This window comes from Miniopterus schreibersii, assembly GCF_964146895.1.
Source record: "Miniopterus schreibersii genome assembly, chromosome: 7".
NCBI lineage: Eukaryota > Metazoa > Chordata > Mammalia > Chiroptera > Miniopteridae > Miniopterus > Miniopterus schreibersii.
In genome coordinates this window covers 21,274,520-21,297,924 of record NC_138108.1, presented here as the reverse complement: position 1 = coordinate 21,297,924, position 23,405 = coordinate 21,274,520, and the positions used below count along the sequence as shown (strand labels likewise).

General features: G+C 37.4%; 1 protein-coding gene across 1 annotated transcript; it reads left to right on the top strand.

Moving 5' to 3' along the window:
• The first annotated feature begins 1,259 nt into the window (after positions 1-1,259).
• Positions 1,260-18,241, top strand: ICOS (inducible T cell costimulator). Its single transcript, XM_081143225.1, has 5 exons — positions 1,260-1,333; positions 13,521-13,850; positions 14,538-14,644; positions 15,682-15,766; positions 17,615-18,241. Exons 1-5 carry the CDS (start codon positions 1,276-1,278, stop codon positions 17,653-17,655), a joined length of 621 nt encoding a protein of 206 aa, XP_080999351.1. The 5' UTR covers positions 1,260-1,275; the 3' UTR covers positions 17,656-18,241.
• The last annotated feature ends 5,164 nt before the right edge of the window (positions 18,242-23,405 follow it).

The following is a 23,405-nucleotide window of genomic DNA, read 5'->3' as shown; positions in this document are numbered from 1 at the left end:
ACCGATTTCAACTTCACCTGGATGTCACCTCTGCATGCTGAGAGTTGGTCCTGCCCTGTCACTACTCAGAAACCCAGCCTGGATTCAACTTCTTGAAGCTGGTTCAGACCTCTGGATGGCATTCTCAGAAGCTTTGGCATTAATGGTTCCACCTGCTTGGTTAAGAGTGAGGGCTCTGGAGCCAGACTCTGCATGCTCCAGCCCTGCCAATTACTAATCACACAATGTAAGCCAGGTACTTTATACTCTTGTGCCTCAGTTTTTCCAATCTGTAAAATGGGTAATTAGTAATTCCCATCTCATAGGATGGCTGAAAGGATTAAATAGATTAATACATGTATAAAACATAATTAAATATATATATATATACACAGCTAATCCACTGAAATACATGTGAAACAATGTAAAAATATTAGTTATATTCATAGAATATTTTATATATATTAAATATTTTATATACTATTTTGCATTTAATTTATACTTTTTTGCATTAACATGTGTTATGTCTTATAAAACATTTGTGTACACATAAATATAATCATTTATATTATTATTACTGTTGTTATTGGTTACTCTATCTTCTTGCAGGGATAAAGAAATCATAGGTAGGCTTTTCAACTTTCTTGCTTTTATCTGAGGCTATAGATGCAGTCCTGGTTTCTACAGACTCTTCTGTAAGATGCAGAGCAGGGCTTATGATGGATTAAAACTGACTCCATCATTTAGAAAATGATTATCAACAATGAATGCCATGTAAATATTATTCTCAGATTACTATGTTATTCCTCTTTCAGATATTTTCATTTCAATTTCGGTAATAATTTCATTTATTTCTTGTCTTATTTCAAAGGCTTTCTATACCTCAGGCAAATAGCATAAGACAGAAATGTGTCAAAATATGTTATTCATCATGTGGCTATTTCTAGATTCTGTTATCCCCAATAACTATTGATTCAGAAAAGTAGGGTGGTTCTGAAAAGAATAGGCATTGTCTCTTTCATTTATTTTATTGGAACCAGAATGAGGGTAGAGTTTTCCCGTGTCTTCAAAATCATCAACAATCCATGCATTGTGCTCAGCCCACATTAGTGATAATGCTTCTCATACAGCTACTGCCATCAATTACAAGTCACAGCCTTGCCTTGGTGGTGTCACATTACATCTACCCCCACAAAGCCACTTCCTTTTCAGCAAGTAGAAAACACTTAGGAGCATGAATTTTGCTGTCATTTTTGTCAACACTGAAGGAGAGGATTTTATCAGTTCCTGGCAAAGATGAAGTCAGACCTTTGGTATTTCTTTCTCTTCTGCTTCCAAGTTGAAGTTCTAACAAGTAAGTGGCCTATTGAATAATTCTTATCAAATTTTAATTCAAGTGAACAGTAAGAAAAAATCAAAGGAATTTAGGTGTCAACTAGAAATGGTTTTTTTTGTTTGTTTGTTTGATTGTTTTTTTTTTGGAAAGTAAGAACAATTACAGAAGAGCCCAGGTACATGGATAGCTACGGGCATTTGTCACTCATGTCACTGTTGATGGCATTGAGTTTGTACTGCTTCCTTTGATATTATGTTTTAAGATAAAGAAAAATGTTTCATCAGACCATTAAAATTTTAAATTACCTTCTTGGAGTTACCTTTAAGCGGATAAAGTAGAAGAGTGGCCTACTATTCTCAGAGAAAGATGAAAGGTAGAAGGACTTATGTCAACAGAATGAGAATTAAAAGTCCTGGCATTGGGCTGGGAATTATTTCTGAAGGAGAAAATGAAATGGAAGGACTTTGAAAGAAAAATAGGATTTTGATTTTAATCTTATCCGGGTGGTCTGTTAGAAATGCCTAAGCCTCCACAGACTTTTTTCTACACAGTTTCAGAGGCCCTCTGAAAGGCCAAGGAGTAGTGGATGATGTAAGAACATACCCCAGTCCTTGTAGACATTAAAAAAAAGATAATTCCGAAGGCCTCAGTTCTTTCTCTTAGATGGTATATGCCAGACTATTTGAACAATTTAAATAATACTACCTACAACTAAACTAATATGTCTTTCTACTGCTTCTTAATCTATACATTTTATTTAGTATTACATTTACTTTATCTTTCACTCTGAGCCATGTTTTTGAGGTTGGGAAAAGAAAAGTGAAATTATATTAAATTGGGGAGTTCTAGTAACACTAAAAGTGAAATCACAACTTTAGTAGGTAAAATCTTATCTAGAAGTAAATTTTTAGTGGTACAAAGAAATAGACTACTTTTATCTCCAAAAATAAAAAATAAAAAACAAAAGCAAATTGATTAAATGTTTGATCTTGTGGTGGCTCAAGGTGGCTCAACTGTTCTTAAGTAAAGAATAATGAGGAATGAAGAAATAGGGTCTACTTCTTAGTCCCAAGCACAGTTTGGGACAACTTATTTGTCTAACTATGGCTTTTATACAATCCAATGGAATCCCTTAGCAGCATAAACAACAAATGAATAGCTTTAGAATTAATATTCATTCATTCATTCATTCATTCATTCACTCACTCACTCACTCACTCATCAATTTATTCATACAGCACCAAGCACTTGCCATGCAGGAGGTACTGTGCTAGCTGCTGTATTTACAGTGATGAGCAAAATGAGGTCAGTCCCTGCTCTCATGAAGCTAACTGAATGATTGGGAAAGAAGCATGAATCAAATAAGTCTATGAATTAATGATAATTACAGATAGAACTCAGTTATATCATAGAATGTAATCAAGAAGCCTGTCTAGACTGGGTGGATATGGAGGTGGTGTTGGGGAGCCTGGTTCATTGAAGTCTTTTGTGTGGAAATGGTATTTGAACTGATATTTGAAAGACAAGTAGGAGTAAATGGAGGGAGTAGCATGAAGATTGGGAGGAACATTCCATACCACGAGAAAAGTAAGTGCTAGGGCCCTGTGGCAGGAGGTAATAAAGTCTGGCCAGGGAACCTGAAGAAGGAGGTGTGCCTCAGTAGAGGAGGAAGGCATTGGGGATGGTGCAAGATGAGGGTGGGAAAGAAAGCAGAATCCCAACATTGCTGTATAGAGAGAAAACTAACTTGAACATTTTAGGTCTATGAAATTTTGTGAGACTTTTCCTGCACTGGACAATATAAATAAACAAAAAAATAAATAAATAAATAACAAAAACAAATTAAAAAAATTTAAAGCCACACATGCACACATGCATGCACACACAAAAGACACAGGGAATTATGTCAAATGTATTTGTGTCCTTAGGCAAAGCTGTGGGAATCTTGAAATGTCACAGTAGTAAACAACTTATTACTTTTTGACAAATTCTTTTTTCTGTTGGAACACTGAATTCTTCTGTGCCTATGCATATATGAGTACAAATTGAAGGCCTCTACCTCCTGGAGTTATACAACTTGGCTTATTTACTTCCACATGCTGATGATAATTTTTTTTAAGTTCAATGTGGAGTCTTGAAACTTGAATGTCTCTTCCAACTTATATATCAAAAATAAAAGGAGGAAGATAGATGCAAGAGTTTGGTTCAGTCCAATTAAACATCATTTAAAATGTAACTTTTTTGAATTTGAAAAATCACACTTTCAGCAGACAACATTTAGATTCTTCTGGGGTTTGACACCCAAAAAATGTGAACAATAACAACAACAACGTCTCTACTGTGCTCACAATGAAAGTTCTTTTCATTTTGTACTATTTAGGTCTAAGTTAAAAATCTCATAGTAGTATCTGCTTGCACTTATTTAATTATGACAAAAGTTTCTGGTATGTGTGAATCCATATTTTTACATTTCTACAGGCAGATAAGTCACAGAATAATCACTTAAGAATTTAGACCTTGTTAGAGCGAAGACCCAGACTCGTTGCAAGCTCAATGTATTAAGCACAGGTAACAAATAATTTTTTGGTGTCTGATAACCCTCTCAATCTCAGCATATATGTGGCACCAATTTGACTACTTAAATATTTGGGACAATTACATACCCACTATATCTTAAAGGAGAAGAAATATCTGAAAACACCTTCCAAATTTAGCCTAATATACTAAGTGGCTCTTTAAGAGTATGTACTCTCATCTCAGAATATCTAGGTCCAAATTATGGCTTTACCACATATTGGCTCTATAAACTTGGGCCAGTAATTTAAGCTACAGTTTTTTCATCTGTAAAACAGGGATAAAAATAGACAATCTGACTGAAAAGGCTGTTATGAACAACAAATGATATATTGCATGTAATACATGTAATACATTTAATATAGTACTCAATACATAAGAAGCACTCCATGCTTATAAGTTATTGTTATTATTTTTGGAAGCTTTTGAAAGCTTAGATATTTATATAACTTCCAGACTTATTGGGCTTCACAGAACTGGCTGAGAAACATTCAGTATTGAAACAAGAAAGGTTGGCATTTGTCCTGTCACTATCAGACCCAATAAGTAGAGACAAGTATTGAATCTTTATGGGCAGACACCTTCTTCAGATGGCTGGTGATCTGAGAAGATGGTGGATTATGTACCTAAAAGCTGTCTTGCATCTCATCTCAAGTTGACCCTTTTCATAAAAGAAAAGTGTAGGTAAAGGGCTTGAAATTCAGGAAAAAAGTAGGTAAGGGGTTTGGAATTCAGGGAAAAAGTTCAATCAGATAAAAGCTGCAGTCTGGTGATATTACAAGCATCCCTTCATATGCTGATGGTGATTCTTAATCTGTGTCCTGGCCTTAGGACATTCTCTCCCTGGAGCACAGTGACTCAGATACCATCTTGGTCTCTTGCAGTCCTCCTGGGGCACAAAGGTCAAATTGCTTGCGAGTCTCCTGAAGTCAGGGCAGGTCCATTCCAGTCCCTGGAACGGTAGCTTTCTTCATTAATTACCAAACTAACTAACTATATAACTAAAGCTAAAACTTTTAACTTCTTGAGTTTTCCATCATTATGAATCTTAGCCTTTGGACTGGGAAACAGGTGTCCTCCAATACCAGTAAATAGGATCTCTTACCCTGCCCTTCTTGCTCTTCTCACCCTGTTGCAGGACAGTTACCAACCGTGCTCAACCCCTGTATTCTTCTATGTATTTATTCATTTACTATTATTGAGCTTCTAGTATGTTCCAGGCCCTGGGATTATTTAGGGGAGCATGATGCAGTCCTTATTCTTGTGAAGCTTGTGGTTAAGTGAGAAAGATAGGTAAAAATAATTATGCTCTAAGCATATATGAATTATAAATATATTGGTGTAAACAAACTACTATTGAGAGAATAGAGATAGAAGTGTTTGGGGGCATCACAGGGACAAATTCAAAATGGTTCTTAAAGAATGAATGAGGGTTTCTAGGCAGATAAGGGGGTAATAGGATATTCTAGTCTATGAAAACAGAAGTAACAATATAAAAAGAGTGGCCAAAAAATTTGGTATGGCTTGAATATACGATCTGTGAGATTGTCAAAGGATTTTGTGTTATGCCAAAAAAAAATATTTTTTACCTCATAAGCAACACTATAATGGAAACTTTTAAGCTGGGGAGTGAAATGCTTTTTTAGAAATACAATTTTGGGAGCAACCCTGGAGGAGGGACTCAAAAGGGAGAGACTGCTGTTGAAAAGGACTGTCAAGAAAATGCTTTCACAGTTGAGGGAAGACATGAAACGATCTGGATTGGCAATGAGAGTGGAGACAAACAATTGAATTCAAGAGATATCCTTGAGCTAGAGTCAACTGGACTTGGTGACCAGTTGGATCAGGAGAGCCGGAAAGGGAGAAATGAGGATGACTCAGATTCTGAGTCAGACTAGTGATTCCCTTAAAAGCGAAGGTTTGGGTATGTGAGTGAATCCTGAATTCAGTTGGGCAATGTTACTCTTGCTGTGACAGGGGGTTTCCAGAATGAGATGTTGAAAGGCAACTGGAAATATTCTCTTGAGCCAAGGGGAAGGGTGGGCTTGAGAGAAAGGTATGGCTCACTGGAGTAGAGAGGAGCCTTAAATGTAAACAAGGTCACCCAGTGAGCACCTTGTCAGTGTGCAAGGGCTTTGCACAGCAGTTGAAGGACAAAAAGTAACGCGGTATCCACAAGCACTGATGAAATTCTCCCTCCCTCTCCCTGGAAGAGGGCTGGGTCTATTTAATCTCGTGTGATTTCCCTAGTAGAACAATTTCAAATCAAAGGTAATGAAATAGCTAAAGAAGTAACTTGTTTGCAAATTAACTACTTAGTGAATATTTGCCACAAAGTTTTATATCACCTCTGGGATTTTTCCATTTTCTTGAAGAAAATCAGCTTTTACTAGAAGAAAATTAATCTTTCACTTAACTTAGAGGATCATGGCTTGTTTTATTCTCCACTACAAAGTTCCTTGGAGAGTGTAAACAATTCACACATTGTGTGTGTGTGTGTGCATGTGCATGACCTCTTTTGGTTTTGTTAAATTGTCTCCTCACTTTTTAGCATTTTGGGTTCTCTTTTCTGCAAATGTTAAGTATTTGGATTGGGCTTATTTGCCTACTCTTCCTACTGTTTCAATCACTTTGGCTTATGGGTGCCTTTGAATAATAATGTGAATATAGAAATGATGCATACATAACATTTTTAGCTAATAGACTCTTAAGAAATGACAATGCATTTATGAAAGGTGAAAAAAAGTGGTAGAAAGCACATTTTTAGGATTTCTTAGTAAAAGACCAAATGGAACAAAAATCTAAAATAAACATTGCAATTTTTAGATCTTTGTCTCTATGTCACATAAATGTGCTATGTTCAGCTAAAGCTCATCATGGTTTGATTATTGAAAATATGTTTAATAAGCACTGTCGATAATGTGAACTCAGGAAAGTTGTTTCTACCACTTTGACACCTCTGGGTGGTTTGTGGTTAGAAGTCTGAGATAAGAAGAAAAAAGTAGAATTGCTTATTTGTTTCATAACCCTGCATTGTGCTGATTTTTCTGTGTGATTTTGTCAAAAGATTTTTAACCTGGGATAATACAACCCATCCTGATAGGATGGGTTCAAACAAGACCATCTTATATTGAAGAGATGAAATAGTTTAGATATTAAAAGAATCAATTTGCAAGTAAACTTTTAAACTATTGTGCAGTTCTCAGGGGCATACATTTTTCTTCAGAGGTTTTCTTAACAGCTCCCAAAAAACAAAGAGGGAAATGCTCTTATCCTCTGAAAAATTTGAAAACTTAAAGAAGTCACCTGATATAAAGATTCTGATTTTTCTCTTAAAAACATTGGTTTATGGATAGCAACAGTAATATTACAAAAATCATAGTTAGCAGCAGTTAACAGGGTTGAGTCTCTATTGGTAAGATTGTACCCTTTAGACATGGTAGTCAACATGATTAAGGAGATAGAGTACCTGTTGTCTAGAGCAGCGATTTTCAACCGGTGTGCCACAAGAATTTTTAAAACATGCAATACCTGACTATTTAGTCAGGGGTATTGACCTCTTTCCCTTAGATTGTGAAATACAAAAATGACAACAGCCAACACAAGAGCCATCGGGTGTGAATGAATCAAAATTATACCTATTTTTTTTTGTCAGATCAGCAAAAAAATATATTTTTTGGTGTGCCGCAGAATTTTAGTAGTTAGTTTATGTGCCATGAGATGGAAAAGGTTGAAATCACTGCTCTAGAGTACTTATAACCTGAGAGTACAAAGAAGAAGTGAACAGATAGGTCAAAACAAAAACTAAGAATTAATGTTCAGATTTTAAGACATCATCAGGATTCAAGAGAACATATTCCTATCTGTGTTCTTAATAATGTATTAAATGCTAAAAGATATGGCATGGTGTTTACATAGAAATCACTAACATGCTGTGGTTATGAAACATCTGGGTGTATTAGAACAATCATTGGTCCCAGGACCCCTGTACATTGGGCAAATTTAATAACTGTGTACTTTGGAGATCCAAATTATCAACCAGACAAACCTGACCTTCCCTCTGTAGGCATAAAAGAGCCAAGATAATCTTTAATCACCTAAATAAGTCTTTATGAACCTGGGGGATATTTACAGGTAAAGAATCTATTTCTTCGAAGCTCAGACAGATAATTTACATTAGAATCTGATATCCCAGTTGAACAGGTGTCTTTTCTGCTTGATTGTATATTTGCATTTCCTTGTTTTCAGAAGAAAGGCAACATGGTTTAGCTAATTATGGAACCATGTTCCATCGATGAGCTATAATCCTGGGCAAGATATTCCCTTATTTTGGGGCCCCAGTTTAACTTACAAATGTAAATGTAATAGAAAGGCTTAACTGGATCATTCCTAAGAGCCCTTTGGTTCTTACAGTTTATAGCCAATGTTTCATCTTCTCAGATTTATAAATAGCTACATTTTTATTTGTCCATCCATCCATCCATCCATCCATCCATCCATCCATCCATCCATCCAAGAAATACATATTGTGATCTACTACATACCAGTTACTGTTATAGATACTTGGAATGGATCGATAATAAGATGAACAAGGTCCCTGATTTTAAAGATTACATTATGGTGGGTAGCCAGACAATAAACAAATAAACATATAAAATGGATAATTTCTGACAATGATAAATACTTTATCTCAGGTAATATGCTAGCTATAAAATGACCTGGGGTGTACTTTGTATTGAGTGATCAATGGTTGCTGGAGAAGTAAGAAGCATGTAAAGATTAGAGAGAATATTCCAGGCAAAGAAACAATAATTTTCAAAGCCTTGGGGACCAGCTTTTTGTGTTTGAGGGTTTAGAAAAAGAGCAATGTGACTGCAATGTAGTGAATGACTGGTGTAAAATGGTGTTAGAGAAATTGGATGAGTCATGTAGATCATGGAAACCAAGCTAAGGAGTTAGATTTTATTCTAAGTGAAATGGGAAGGCCCTAGATGTTTTATAAGCAGGGCAACAGCACTATCCAACTGTGCATGTTAGAAAATCATTCTGATTTCCTTCAGAAGAATGGATGGTAAGTGGGCAAGAGTGACAGCAGAGAATTAGGAAACTCTTGTAGTCCCAGAGAGAGGTGGGGCTGGTTTGGACAGTTGTAGTTTAGATGGAGGAGAAGTGAAAACATTCTTTTGGGCATAAAACAGAGGTATAGGAAATTAGACTTCCTTTAGACAGATAACAGTGATCCTGTAAGATTCAGTCTGTGGTGAGCACTGTCTAGCTTCATGTGGTTGCTTGCTTCCATTACCCTTCCCTTGGTTGTTGCTAGTGACACTTCAGCTTTAAGTTAAACCTCAAATCTTTCATGCATCTAAGATGTTATGTGACCTTATAAACAAGTAATCTAAACTGTCTAAGCCATTAGTTGTTTGTACATGGAAAAATCAGCCTTGATGTATGATTTCTAAGTTTACCAGTTCTGACTGTGTATGATGCCAGGCAAAGGTTAAATTATGTTACAGGAAATGTGTATGTGAATTTGGGGGTGCTTACAGGGTGTCTGAAACATCGACAGGCAATGTATATGAGAATTTATGGGTATCAGAGATGGAGATGGTATGTTAGGGAGAGTGAGGAACATATATATGAGAAGTGAAAACATTCTTTTGGGCATAAAACAGAGGTACACGAAATTAGACTTCCTTTAGACAGATAACAGTGGTCCTATAAGATTCAGTCTGTGGTGAGCACTGTCTAGCTTCATGTGGTTGCTTACTTCCATTAACCTTCCCTTGGTTGTTGCTAGTGACACTCCAGCTTTAAGTTAAACCTCAAATATATATGATAAGGTGGGAGAAGACATTTTGGAGGATGGTTTTATATTGAGGTGGTATGTGAAGAAAATTTAAGCATGAGAGAAAGGGAGAAAGGCCAGGAAGAAAGTGATTGCTGAAGGGGACACTGGGAATTTTAACTACTGGTATGGCAGAGGAACTGACCAAACAGAGTTGACACCCAAGCAGTTAAAACAGACACTGGCTGTAAAAATGGTGCTATCCTATCAATACTCCTGGTTGAATATTAGCCTTGGAGATAAGAACATCCAGGGAGGGTGGAGAAAAGATTCCAGCTTCTTCTGTAGTTATATGAAAGTAATGTACAGATTTTCCTTAAATTGTCTATCTATACATTAAATGCTTTAGCCATGGTTATAGGTATAACCTCCTTTTGATACTGTTTTTCAAATGTCACCAAAGACGAAGGAGAATTTGTGATGAGGTATTTGAGTATATCTTGTTCTGTAGATGCCAAAGTCATTATGAAGCAATTGATTAAGTGCCATACCTAGTTCCCTTACTGGAACACATTCAAATTGCAGACTTAGATTTGCCAAGTGGTTTTCCAGATGGAGAGCTTAAACATTGATTATGTGGAAACTTAAGTCAGGCTTTTTATCACTACATTTGATAATAAAGAGGTGACCTAGGTAATTTTTAGACTACGACGAGATGAAAAATTAAGCATGTCTAGTAGAAATGACATGTTGGAAGGAATCTCCAGTTACTCCTCTGATGTCAAAGACACAAACCATCAGCACTGTCACTCAAGAACACCTCAAGTAGTCTTCCTAGCCCTACCTAAGTGCTTTTATGGGCAAGTAAGATAGTCTCATTTATATTCACTTTTCCTGACTCCCTGGAACAGCCCAATAAGATGCAGGGACAGAGAGGGGATTATAGGAACATGGTTTCTTCTCTGGAGGACACAACAGCAAAGTAATTGCTCTCTTGGCTATCTGTAGTCTCATACGGTGGCTATGTTCTGATCCTGGATTCATAGAGAGCAAGTGTTAGAAAGAACTTTAAGACGTTTTGATTTCACTTTTTTATTTCACAGATGAAGAGACTAAAGTCAAGAGGGGTACTCTAGTCACAGGGGCTTGCTAATGTCAGAGCCAGAATTTGTGTCTGGTTTCCTTGGTAACCACTGCATTGGACTTCTACCATCCTGTGCTGCCAACCATCAACTTTCATCTTGTGTTGGGTTATAAGTCATTGTGTGGACACAAACGGGGAAAAAATTCATGACAAAATCATCTTCAGAAATAGAAGACAATGCATAGTGGATGCAGAAACTTTTACTCCAAGATGTCTTTGTAGTTTACTTGCTACCATTCTAAAGTGCTTGGGAAATTTACTCTGTTTCTAAAGGAACTGAGAGCCAGACTACTGATTTTATCTTCTGCAGCAGACAGTAGAGACATAAACATCTAAACAATAATAGTGCAACATAATTTACTTGGACAAATAAGTCCCCAAGCAAAACATCTTTCATTTTCTTATAATGCAGACTTCATCTACTCTCATGCTATTGGTTTTTTTGCCTTTGCTTATATTATTCTTATTTTTAAAATGAAATCAACTTTATTTTCTCTATACTTAAGAAGTTTTAATTCTAGAACAAAGCATATAAAGAGAAAAGTGAACAAACATAAATGTCCTATTGATGAATAATTATAAAGCATACTACCTCATTCGTACAATCACTACAGGTCAAGAAATAAAACATTGTCAGCACACATAAGCCTTTCCATGCCTGTGTTTTCCTTCCTGATTTCAATGATTCCAACTCTTCTCCCCCTTACTGAACTTTGTGATACTCTAAATGAGTATTCTGGTTCTATACTCTAAATTCTGTATTCTGGTTCTATGTATTCTTTTATTCATTATCACAATATGCATACTCCACTTATCAAAGTTTCAAGTCACATATACATTCACTGTCCTTCTAGACAGTATCTTCTATGTTGACAGGCAGTTTCTTTCAGCACATTGAAGATATAAGACATAATTTCACTGTATCATAACTTTTATTGTTGCAACATCACCTGTTAATCTAATAAGTGCTTTTTGAAGGCAGTCATTCTTTTTTTCTCTTGCTGCTTTTAGGATTTTCATTATGCTATGTGTAGATGTAAATATTTTGAAAACATCTGCTTGTGATTTGACCTAGTACTTTCTTCCCATTTAATAGTATTTTGAGACATTTTGTTGAGCATTTTAGTTGTTGGAGTGTGGGAATTAGTTTGAACAATCTGGACTGCCATAACTGAAAACTAGGATACTTGTGTGTAGAGTCACAAGCAAACACCAAGCTGAAAGTTTCTTCTCTAGCAATAAGAGAGAGAGAAATGGAAGCCTACAGATATTAAGAAAAAATAAGTAACTGTGGTAAATCTTAAATAAAATTAAAGCAACTAGCACAAGTAAAGTTGTGGTAAATGAATCCTCCTGCATAATGCTAGTCGTATTATAAATTGGAGAAGTTCTGTCAGCAATGTGGCAATACACAGTGTCAGCAATGTGGCAATACACAGTGTCATATTAATGTTTAAACATTTTGACCAAATGTCATAGTATTTACATAAAAGCAGAATGTTAAAAAAATACTCAACGTTAGTAGAATGCTTTAACAAATTATGATAGATTGACATTATGGCCTTTTATACCATCATTAAAAAGGATTATTATGATGACTACATGTCAAAATGGAATGTTTATGATATAACATTAAATGACAATAGAGGAAAACAAAACAATATGCTTGCCATATAAAACAAGTATATATCTGGATGAGAAAAGGCAAAAATACACAAATATTTCAGAATAGAGACAGAGATTTTAAAACAAGTAGAAAACTGTCATGATAATAATTTTCCCAAACAATTTCAGCATAAAATTTCTTGCATTAAAAAAAAGGAAGGCAAAGAGAACTTTGAACTTATAATCTAATACCTCAGAATCTGCAGCCAGACCAAAACCACTTAAGTTTCTTCCTTCTGTGATCCCCATGTAGCTCACAAAAACAACACTGGCTTCCTTTAAGCTTAAAATTTATTTTAAAACATGAAACAGTAAGCAAAAATTGAGGGCCTTACCTTTTTCATCAGGGCTTGGTTTAGTTTTCAATGGATGAGATTCAGAGAAGACACACATTTCTATCATTTGAAAATGATGCATCTGTTCTTTCACGCTCTAGAAGAGTATAATATAAACATATTTAAATATAATCACTTATTTTTAGTTTAAGTTATTTGTACTTTTAAAAGCTTTTCCTTAACTACGTCATTCCCAAAATCTCTCCCCCAAGCTCTCCTTGCTTGACTAAGTGTGAATCCTCCCTCAATTTCAATATTAAAAGTCATTTCCTCCAAGGGGCATTTTCTGATTCTACAGTGAAAATTAGAACTGATCCACCACCTTTATTTGATTAGTAGTCCACTCCTTGCACAAATTATGGTGCATTACTGCATATTTATTTGCTTACCATCTGTTTCTAATACGGAAGCTGCCAAAGGGCAGGGGTCATATCTGTTGGATTTGTACTTTGTAAATGTATTATCTAATATATTGCATATTCCATATTCATATACGAGAAGCAAGCTTCTGGTTAGGTTTCTTCTAGGGCACAGTTTTCACTACTGTCGTGTTCTTTACTGTTGTGAAGTTTCCTTCATTTTGGTGCAATAGAGGTGACTTTATGAAGAGATTACTTTTGTGCTCAAATATAATTATTAAGGCAACCTATACATAAAAGGTCACTTTGACTTTTTCTTTTTTTTCTTCTTTCTATCCAGGAGAAATCGATGATTTTATGAAGCCTGAAATGTTCACATTTCACAGGGGAGGCATACAAATCTTGTGCAGGTACCCTGAGCGGGTCCAGGAGTTTAGGATGGAGCTGCTGAAAGGGACGCAAATAGTCTGTGACCTCAGCAAGAGAAAGGGGAGCGGGAGCGCCAAGTCCCTTGGGAGCCCGGGGCTCTGCCAGTCGTCCAACAGCAGCCTGTCGTACTTCGTGAACGGCTTGGACAGGTCCCATGAGAGCTCCTACTCCTGCAAGCTGTCCATTTTTGACCCTCCTCCTTTCCAAGAGATTCTGAGGAGAGAATATTTGCATATTTATGGTAAGACAAGGTTTTCACCATGTGGTTACAGGTGCACACATGCATTTTGACAGCTTTTCTCACTAAGGAAAACAAACAAGTATCTTTTGCGTTGGGGTTCACTTAGGTGAGACTGACTGCAATCACTTATGAAAATACGCAAGGGATGATTTATTAGTAATAATAATTAGTAGTAACCAGTAATATGCAATTTAATCATGCAGACTGCTGAGTTAGAAATAGGTCATGTTGTCTTTAAAACACATATGCCATTAAAAATCAGGAAAAATGAAGACAAATACCCAGACCCATGGTTTGCTGACTGTCGCTTCTATTCTCATAAGGCTCCAGGTTGTGATTTTTATGCCAGGTTTGTGGAAGGCAGTGAGATGATTGAACATAATGGTTTTATGTCATTACTTTTCCTACTTATCCTTTTGCAAAAATATAGACAGAAAAGTCCTTTTTTTCAGCCACATTTATAAATATATATGTGCATAGGGTCTTTTAGGTTTTAGTTTTCGGATCCCCACTATAATAATAAAATGATGTTATTTACTATTTACTGGGTTTTATGGTTGTAATAAAGACAAGCTCATTTGATTAAATGGTTCTTTTAAATTTGGCAAAAGAACTTATGATTTAGCACCAAAAAAGGAGATCTGATTTTTAGAACTTGTTCTTAATATATCTTTTCTTCTAACCCAGAATCACAGCTTTGCTGCCAGCTGAAGTTCTGGCTACCCATAGGATGTGCAGCTTTTGCTGTAGTCTACATTTGTGGATGCACATTTTTTTGCTGGTTTATGAACAAGGTGAGCAGTGCCTATTCTTTCTTGCATCTACTTTCCTGAGGAACATCAGTGGTTATTTACTCATCAAGGCACCTATTATTCTTGCCAGAGCAAGCTGATCAATAGGTAGATGATTTTTTTTCTCAAGATACACCTACTGATTAAACTACTAACTTGGAACAGAAGCTTATCTATTTTACAGCTGCTTCATTTAAAAATCATTTGATGGCTTACAAAAAGATATGTTATTATTCAATAAAGATGAAGAAATTGGGGCTAACAAAAAACAAAGAGTCAAGAGGAAGGTAAAAAAAATTAAAATAGATGCTCCTGGCTTTTAAAAATTATTTAATGTGGACCGCACATTTGATTCTAAGCTTCCTGAGTCAGGACAAAGAGGAAACAGTTCTGTTTCTTTCACTTGGTCAATTAAGAAATAATCAGCAAGAAAGTCTTATAAGGTACCAGTAGTGGCCGAGAAGTAAATGGCCAGCTTGTGTGCCTGGTAAATTGTTAGGACTCCTTGTTTCCAAAAATGAAAGTTATGCAGAAAGAGAAAACAACAACAATAATGATAACAACAAAAGATCTTTCTGTGCTGGGAATATTCTTTTTAGTCTTTTGCCATACAAGATCTCAAAGAACTTACACCATCCTGCATATTATGCAAATCCGCTAATACTCAAGTGTGTCCACAGTGTGATCACTGGCCACATGGTGTGTACATCTGTGTCAGAAGGGGATATAAGAAAGAGAGAAAGAAGGAAGAGAGTGAGATAGGGCCCATGATCTAAATCCACTGAGGAAAGAACAGTAGAGGCAAAAATGAGGAAGTTAGTTCAGCAGAAAACTCTTTCTGCTTAAAGCCCTTTTCATATTGTCCGAATTAGCCTAAAGCCAGGAGCCTAAGCTCCGTGATAACATTTGTCACATACCACTTCAACAAAGAATAGAAAAGAGTAAACAAACAAAATATCAAAACAAATAAACAAACAAAAATCACCCATGGAGATGGGGGAGAACAGCTGACAAGCCAGGTTTCTGACTTTTTCTTTCAGAAGCATCGAACCAGCGTGCACGACCCTAACAGTGAATACATGTTCATGGCTGCAGTGAACACAGCAAAGAAGCCCAGACTCTCAGGTACAGCAACATTTAGGGGTTTGGGAAAGGAAGAGCATTTTTCACAGTAAGCCTGAAATTTGAATTTATGATTTTAAAGGAAGGGAAAATGCCTCTATGTCTGAATCTTAGTATTTTTTGTGAAAAACTGAATTTTTATTTTAACTGAATTTATGTTTTCTGCAGAGCATTGAAAACCAACAAGGTTGTAAACTACTATTAAAAATAAACAAACAAATTCATAAATCACTATTGTATCAAGGAAATTTTCCAACTGATATTTTAAAAATAGAGATTATTCTAAGTCTTCCTCATTAAAAAGTTCATTAAGTCAGAGATTTACTGAATATCAGTTAAGTGCAAAATCTAAATGAGGCACTGTAGGAGATATATAGATATATGGAGATTTTAGACTGAGATTTGGAAGAGAGACCTGGGCTGGTGTTACCAAGAGAAAGAGGAGAAATTAGTGAAGATATTGTTAAAATGTGCAAGTTTAAAAATCGTGGATGTCACAGAAGGCCACTTAGGTGGGACTTTGACTTTTTCCATTCAGAGTAAGTGTTGTCAACTTGAGTGTCATTAATTTGAGGATCATTCAGAAAATTTGAAGCATCTATTGTAGAAAAGGTGTAAGTTTTATGCTTTTGAGGTTGCAGTGATATGAGGCATACAATGAGACAGAAGCCTTTGCACTTTTGCCACACCTCAGTGGTGAAGAACTTACACTAAAGCAACACGCAAAATATCTGTCATTGTAGAATTAAAGTATGGGAAGGGAGCTAAATGCTACTTTAATCATTTCTCTCAATCTCTGTGCTTGTGATAATGTGTCTGCCTTGGTTTGGAACCTTGAAAACAGACCCTGAGACAGAGACTTGGGTGCAAGTAATTTAGGTGGAAGGTGATGCCAGGATGAACGGGTGAGGGAACAGGGGTGAGATAGGCAGGGAGGAAAAGCAAATGAACATTGCATTACTGAGATCTCAGCTAGAGGTCACAGAACCTCTGAGAAGTGTACAGATGTCTCCCACGAGGGGGGCATTTATTCACTGGCTCCCAACCCCACTGGTTTGGGGTTGCCTACAGAGCACATTGAGATCTCTCGTCCCTGAGCTGTGCCTTGTTCTTGGGGTAAACTGGCTCACACGTTTTCAGAGAAAGCCCTAAGGCAGAAAAGCAGAGACAGGCACAATGAGGCTGTTGATCTAGAACAGTCAGCATGCATGGAAATGTCTACCCAGGGGTGGCTGAAATCAGAGGTGGGTGCTTTCATGTCCCACCTACCAAGCCTAGCATATATCTTGCAATTAAATTTAAACAAATACCTATGAAAATGGCCAGAGGGTAAGCTTTTTGAGGGGAGGCAGTATCTTTCTTCTCTATATTCTGAAAGCATTACACACACACAATTTCAAGCAGAGCCTGACTCAGCACCTCTGTTAAATATTTATTGAATCATTATTATGAGACTAGCACCATGCTGAGTAATGTGTATTGGGTGGAGGGAGGAAAGACCTGAGACTGTCCTTGTTTTCAGTTTGTAATGTCATTGGGAGAGGTGATATGTTTGTACGGAGAATGGAGTCACGTGATAGTGTCAAAAGTACTCAAGTGAAAAGTGTAGAGTTCCGATAATATCTCTTAGATAGGAGTTGAGAGTAGGCTGAATAAAACTTCATGGAAAATGTGGAACTGGTGTTAGATCTTGACTGATAAAGAAAAGTTTGGATGGGGTGTGTCTGTGCGTGTGTGCATGCGTGTGCGCATGCTCATGTGTTTATAAGAGGTATAAAAAAGGGAGAAACTTATTGAAGGGAACTGGTACATGAAAGCTTTTAAGTAATTTATGCTAAATTTTTGTTGCAGATGTTGCTCATAACTTGGGACTCTCTAACACCCAGGGATGAACCACATTGGCCATCTCTACCCTACTTGAAGTGCAAGATTTCCTCATTTCCTGGACCATGGAGAGCCTGGCTTGATTTGACTACATACATCTTCTACTGGTGTTTTGTTCAGTCTGAACCAGTGACTAGATCAGGCAACAGGGATTTCAACAGACTGCCTCAGTACTGTTGAGTTCTATCAAAACAAACACCCTCTTGCGACTAGCTTTATAGAAAGCCTGGCTCACGTGTGCTCAACAAACAGACCTTGCTGGGATGGAATCACTGTCTTCACATCTGCTTTTAGGAATGTACCAGCCAGTAAAACAAACACATCTATAAACATTTTAAAAATATGTCAAGAGTACTGAATCTACAGAGCAAATAGGCAGCTGAGGGCCAGCATCTGTCCATATTTTACTAACAGACTACCTCTTCTTGTAGGATGAGCATTCTTTTTTTAACCAGACAGTATAGGAGATGCTTCAAAACTGTAGCTATTCTATTTCAGAGATGTCAACATGTAACTGTAGTGTCCTAATACATTAGTACACAGTATTCTCCAACTTCTGAACCCCAGCCCACCACTCCATCAAGAGTTTAGATGTCTTCTGCTCTCAATTTTCCTTTTAAAAATACTCTACATGACTACTTGACAGACACTCTGAGTAGGGACTTATGTCTATATTTTTCCTCTACCACTCAATAAAATACATACATACATATATATATATATATATATAATATATTAATATACACATATATATATATTCACAGATTAATGAATATGGTTTACCTGTATTCTTCCTACAAGAATACTTTTGCTCCAAAAATACATATTTTTCCCCAAATTCAGTTAAAATGGTATATTTTCTTGACTTGTTGGTATTAATGATAGGAATCGTTGTCCAGAATGGAAAGTGACTTCCTTTTATGATCTTATTACCCATGTTTTCAAGGTATTATTAATTACAAACTAAGTTATTTTTGTAATCATAATACAATTGCAAACAAACAAACAGAACCATCTATAACTGTCAAGCAATGTCCTGGGGTAGAGCCAATGATCTATTCAGCATCAAAGCTGCAGTCTCTGGTGGTCACTGCCAAACTACAGCCCTGCTGCTTCTGGGCTTGACAGGTTGAAATGACCCCCATCAGCTGGGAGCAGCCATCCAGACCTGGGTGGATTTCCAAGGGGTGAAAGACTCCCCTGCTCTAGGGACAACCAGGCACTCTTGCCCTCAGAGGCTGAAGTCACTCTGGGGACCATAGTGGGTCAGCCTGCATTTGTACCTCTGGGATCTGTGAAGAAACACAGACTTGTCAGGAAGCATCAGCACGATTGCCCCTCCTAGAAACCAGTCAGCCTGGAAAGGGGCCCAGTCCTTCAAGACAGTCTTCCTCCTAATACGATTTGGTTGGAAAGATCCTTAAATACATGTAACATGATTACTCTTAGCCTGAATATTTTCTTTACTTCCTGTGTGCATGCCAAAGACTTCTGAAACAGCCAATGTGTGTTCAACAACATTTTAAACTTTAGGTAAAATTGTGTTATTGTTTTAAAATGTGTAGCTGCCTGCTTATAGCCTACTTTTAAAAAGTGAGACCTGATGTGTCATTATGCATGCTTACATTATTTTAAGCATGTGCAATGCTGGATGTGTACAGTACAATACTGAATTTGTAATTTGAATCAAGTATGGTGTACTCTGTTTTCAGCTGACTTAAACAACCTGGCTGGCTGCAGAGGTGTTTCCTGAGTCATTTGCAACTTTCTGTGTGGGGGATCAGGGTGGAAGGAGACCCTTCACGTGGCATGGTTGTCCAAGCTGTGCCCTGAAGCAGCCTCACCCTCAGCATGCGACATGTCAAAGTGAATTGTTGAAGGATACAATTTCTGTGAAATAAAAACTGGTTTTAAGAGGTGTTGCTTATGAAATGGATTTTAGCAGTAGTAGAAAACTAAAGAATAAACATTTGATATTCAGCAATTGAAAATACCTCTCAGTGTTTTCTTGAGGGAGGAAAATGATTACCTTAGCAAATTTGCCCTTGTTCTTGAGGTGGTTCTATTGCTTAGAATAGTCACTCTTTTCATTTTCTCCCTCCTCCCCCTCCCTCCCTCCCTCCCTCCCTCCCTTTCTTCCTTTAAATTTTTTCTTTAAACAACCCCGAACTTATAAAAAGTTGGAAGTATATCAGAACAATTGCATTTTTCCTGAGTAAGTTTCTGACCTAATGCCCTATCACCTGTGAATAGTATGTCTTTCCTTTTAGCAAGAACATTCTCCTCCATAACCGCAACCCATCAACACTGGAAAGTTAACAATATATTGCTACCATCTGATCCTCAAACTGCATTCAAGTTTTGCCAGATGCCCCCATAATATACTTTATAGAAAAAGATTCCATCTAGAATCTCTCGCATTTAGTTTTCACATCTCTATTGTGTCCTTCACTGTGGACAGTTCCCTCATCTATACTTTCACGGCCTTGGCTCTTTTGAAGATTACAACCCATTATTTTGTAGAATGTTCCTTGATTTGAGTCAGTCTGATGTTTCTTCATAAGTAAAAAAATCAGGTTATCGATCTTTGGCAAAAATAACAAACAAGTGATGCTACATTCTCTTAATTGCAACCTGTCAGGTGGCTCACAACCTCAATTTGTTACGTTACTTATAACATTGATTTTGGTCACTTAACCGAGGTGTTGTCTGTTGAGTTCTCCACTGTAAAGAACTCTTTCTTCTTCATAGTTAGTAATTTATGCAAAGGCACTTTGAAATTTTGCAACTCTCCTGTTTCTTGTCAAAGTTTCAATTTATACATTTATTCATTTGCCTCTATATGGTTTCCTAATTTGCCCGATGGGTAAACATGTGTTACTGCCATTATTTTATTTTTATGCTTACATTGTCCCGTCCTTGGCCAATGGGAAGCTATTCTAACTAGCTCTCATGTTTGTCTAACAAGACACCATCATTCTTTCAGCACTTCCTTGCTTTCTGGCTGAACAAGGCATCCCAGACTCAGCTTATGTTTCCCCTGTCCCAGTGCTGGAATCTACAGTTTCTCCAGGGAGCCCTGGTATACCTGGAGTGGGCGATGATTTTTAGCAGCCAAGATCTAGGCATTAGTTATGCTTATTACTATTGGGATTTCTCTGCTCCTAGACCCCTCAGTGAACAGAACTGGGATACACAGACACGCACATGCACAAACACGAATACAGATGTAAATGTGTATGCATATATATATTTATGGATATTTAAATATATATGTAAATGTGTGTATGTACACTCATATACCAATATATATGTAAACATAATATATGTAAGTATAGATATAAATGTGTGTGTGTATATATACATATATATACATATATATGCATACATACACATATTTATATCTATCTTTATATCTGTAACTATCTATGTATGTTGAAATCCATAAGTTCATACTCATGACTTTAATTCCAGTACAACAGTACAGGGTCCATCCTAGATTTATTCCTTTCTGTTATTTGTCCCTCTCAGAATAGTGAGAAACCTGACTCTCATTACCCTTTTTATTTTTTTAATCCCATCCAAGGATATGTTCTGTTGACTTTAGAAAGAGAGGAAAGGAGAGAGAGAGAGAGAGAGAGAGGAGAGAGAAACATTGATTTGAGCGAGAAACATCGATTGGTTACCTCATAGGAGCCCCAACTGGGGATCGAACCCACAACATTTCTTGGTGTATGGTACGATGCTCCAACCAACTGAGCCACCCGGCTCGGGCTTGTTATCCCAAATATGTTTACTTATTTGCTCAATCCCCCAGTATCAAATCAATCTCCCACTTGGTGGTACCCCCTTCCCCATGTGGTAGCTTCCTCTCTCCTCCTGGGCTCTGACTCTTCCATTCAGGACACGCAATCCTGGGATTGGCCAGCTTGGGCTCTGACTCTCTATGCTGGGCTCTCCCACTCCATGGATGCCTTTCTCATCCAGTTTCGGCTCTAACACCTTAGGCTGTGGTGGTTCCTCCATCCCTAGCTCAGGGCCGCAGTGGCTCCCTTGGCCTGGGGTGGCTCACCTTATGGCCTGTGTTGAGTTCCAAGTGTCTATAGTGATTACTGGTTTGACAGCCATTCCTCCCCTGTGTCTCTTTCTTACTTCCCTATTGGTATTTCTTTCACTTCCCACATAAACTGTATCTCTTTCTTACTTCCCTATTGGCGTTTCTTTCATTTCCCACATACATTGCTTCCTTCCTTCCCTATTGGTGTTTTTTAAATGTCCCACATAAACTGCCTGTCTCAGCCTCAGCATCTGCATCTTATAACTCCAACTCACACTCCCTGTAACCCTCCAGACTTAGAAGAAATAGTGGTTTTCCACTGCTGCTAGTCCCTGCTGCTTCATTCTCTCTTGTTTGTTCCTTGATTTCATCTATATCTTTAGAAACAATCCCTTCATTACTCTCTGCATGTAACCTTTGGGTTATTACTTATTTCTGTAAAAGCTCTGACTGAATCACACCCAAATATGGCCTGTTCCTCTGCTCTACTCCCCTTCTGTGACACAGAGTCCTCCTAGGATCTGACCTCCTTGTTTAGGAGTATCAGCTTGAATTCCAATGAATGAAAATCTCCACCTTATTATAGCTTTTTCTTTGTTAAATTCACATTCTCCACAGGAGGGGACTCAGAGTTTCATTGAAATAAATGACTTTCAATCAGAAATAAATTTTAACTGGAAATATATCTTTTCCCAGTCTTAGGAGAATGTGCCAAAACGGGGATAGGTTTCATTTGCAAAGCACAGGGAAATTTTATTTTAAAAAAACCCTTTTCCTCATTATCAGTGCCTCCCCCATGCCTAGAGGCGGCTCTTGAACCTCTCTGTCCTCATTTTCTTCTCCTGAAGCCTAATCTAAGCAGCTCACATACCTCTTCCACCTCCTCCCTATATTTTCTCATTCAAAGAGCCTGATGAAATAGCTCTTTCTTCCTAATTCATACTCTCCTGTATTGATTTTCTAGAGCTGCTGTAACAGATTACTATCAACTTGGTCGTTTAAAACATAAATTTATTCTTTTACAGTTCTGGAGTCCAGAAGTCCAAAATCAGTTTTACTGGGCTAAATCAAGGTGTTGGTGGGGCTGGTCCTTCTGGAGGCTCCAGGGCAGAATCAATTTTCTTATTTTTTCAAAGCTTCTGGTGGCTGCCCACATTCTTTGGCTTGTTCTCACTTCAATCTCCTCTTCCGTTGTCACACTGCCTTCTCCACTTCTGTTGTTGAATCTCCCTCTCCCTTCTCTTATAAGGGCACTTATAAAGGCATTTAGGGCCCATATTGATAATCCAGGATGACCCTCCTGCCCCCATTCTAAAATCCTTAACTAATCATATCTGTGAGAATCTGTACAGTCCCTTTGCCATATAAGGTAATTCATAGGTTCCAGAGATTAGGACTTGGGTCTCTTTCATGGACCATTATTTAGCCTATCATAGTCCCCTAACCACCATGGTTTGAGGGGGTGGGGAAGAAACCCCCTATACATCTTTTCTTCCACTCCCAATCTAGGCCTTTATACTTAGGATCCCCACCCTCTGCTCTAATCCTTTCTTCCTGAAACTCCACATTCTGGAGTCTTTCTCTGGCCAGCAGGCCATGTTCTAAGTCATGAGGTTTAGACCTCAGCCAACTGGATGGCTGACATTATTCTTAGCAGAGCACAGGCCACTGTGGGCTGCAGATCCATGTACAATGGTGAAC

What these genes read in the sequence shown, in the direction of transcription:
- ICOS (XM_081143225.1), top strand. Translation starts at nt 1,276, where the DNA reads ATGAAGTCAGACCTTTGGTATTTCTTTCTCTTCTGCTTCCAAGTTGAA. An exon ending in AGAATATTTGCATATTTATG is followed by an intron (nt 13,851 to 14,537) that starts GTAAGACAAGGT and finishes CTTCTAACCCAG; the next exon opens with AATCACAGCTTTGCTGCCAG. An exon ending in AAAGAAGCCCAGACTCTCAG is followed by an intron (nt 15,767 to 17,614) that starts GTACAGCAACAT and finishes TTTTTGTTGCAG; the next exon opens with ATGTTGCTCATAACTTGGGA.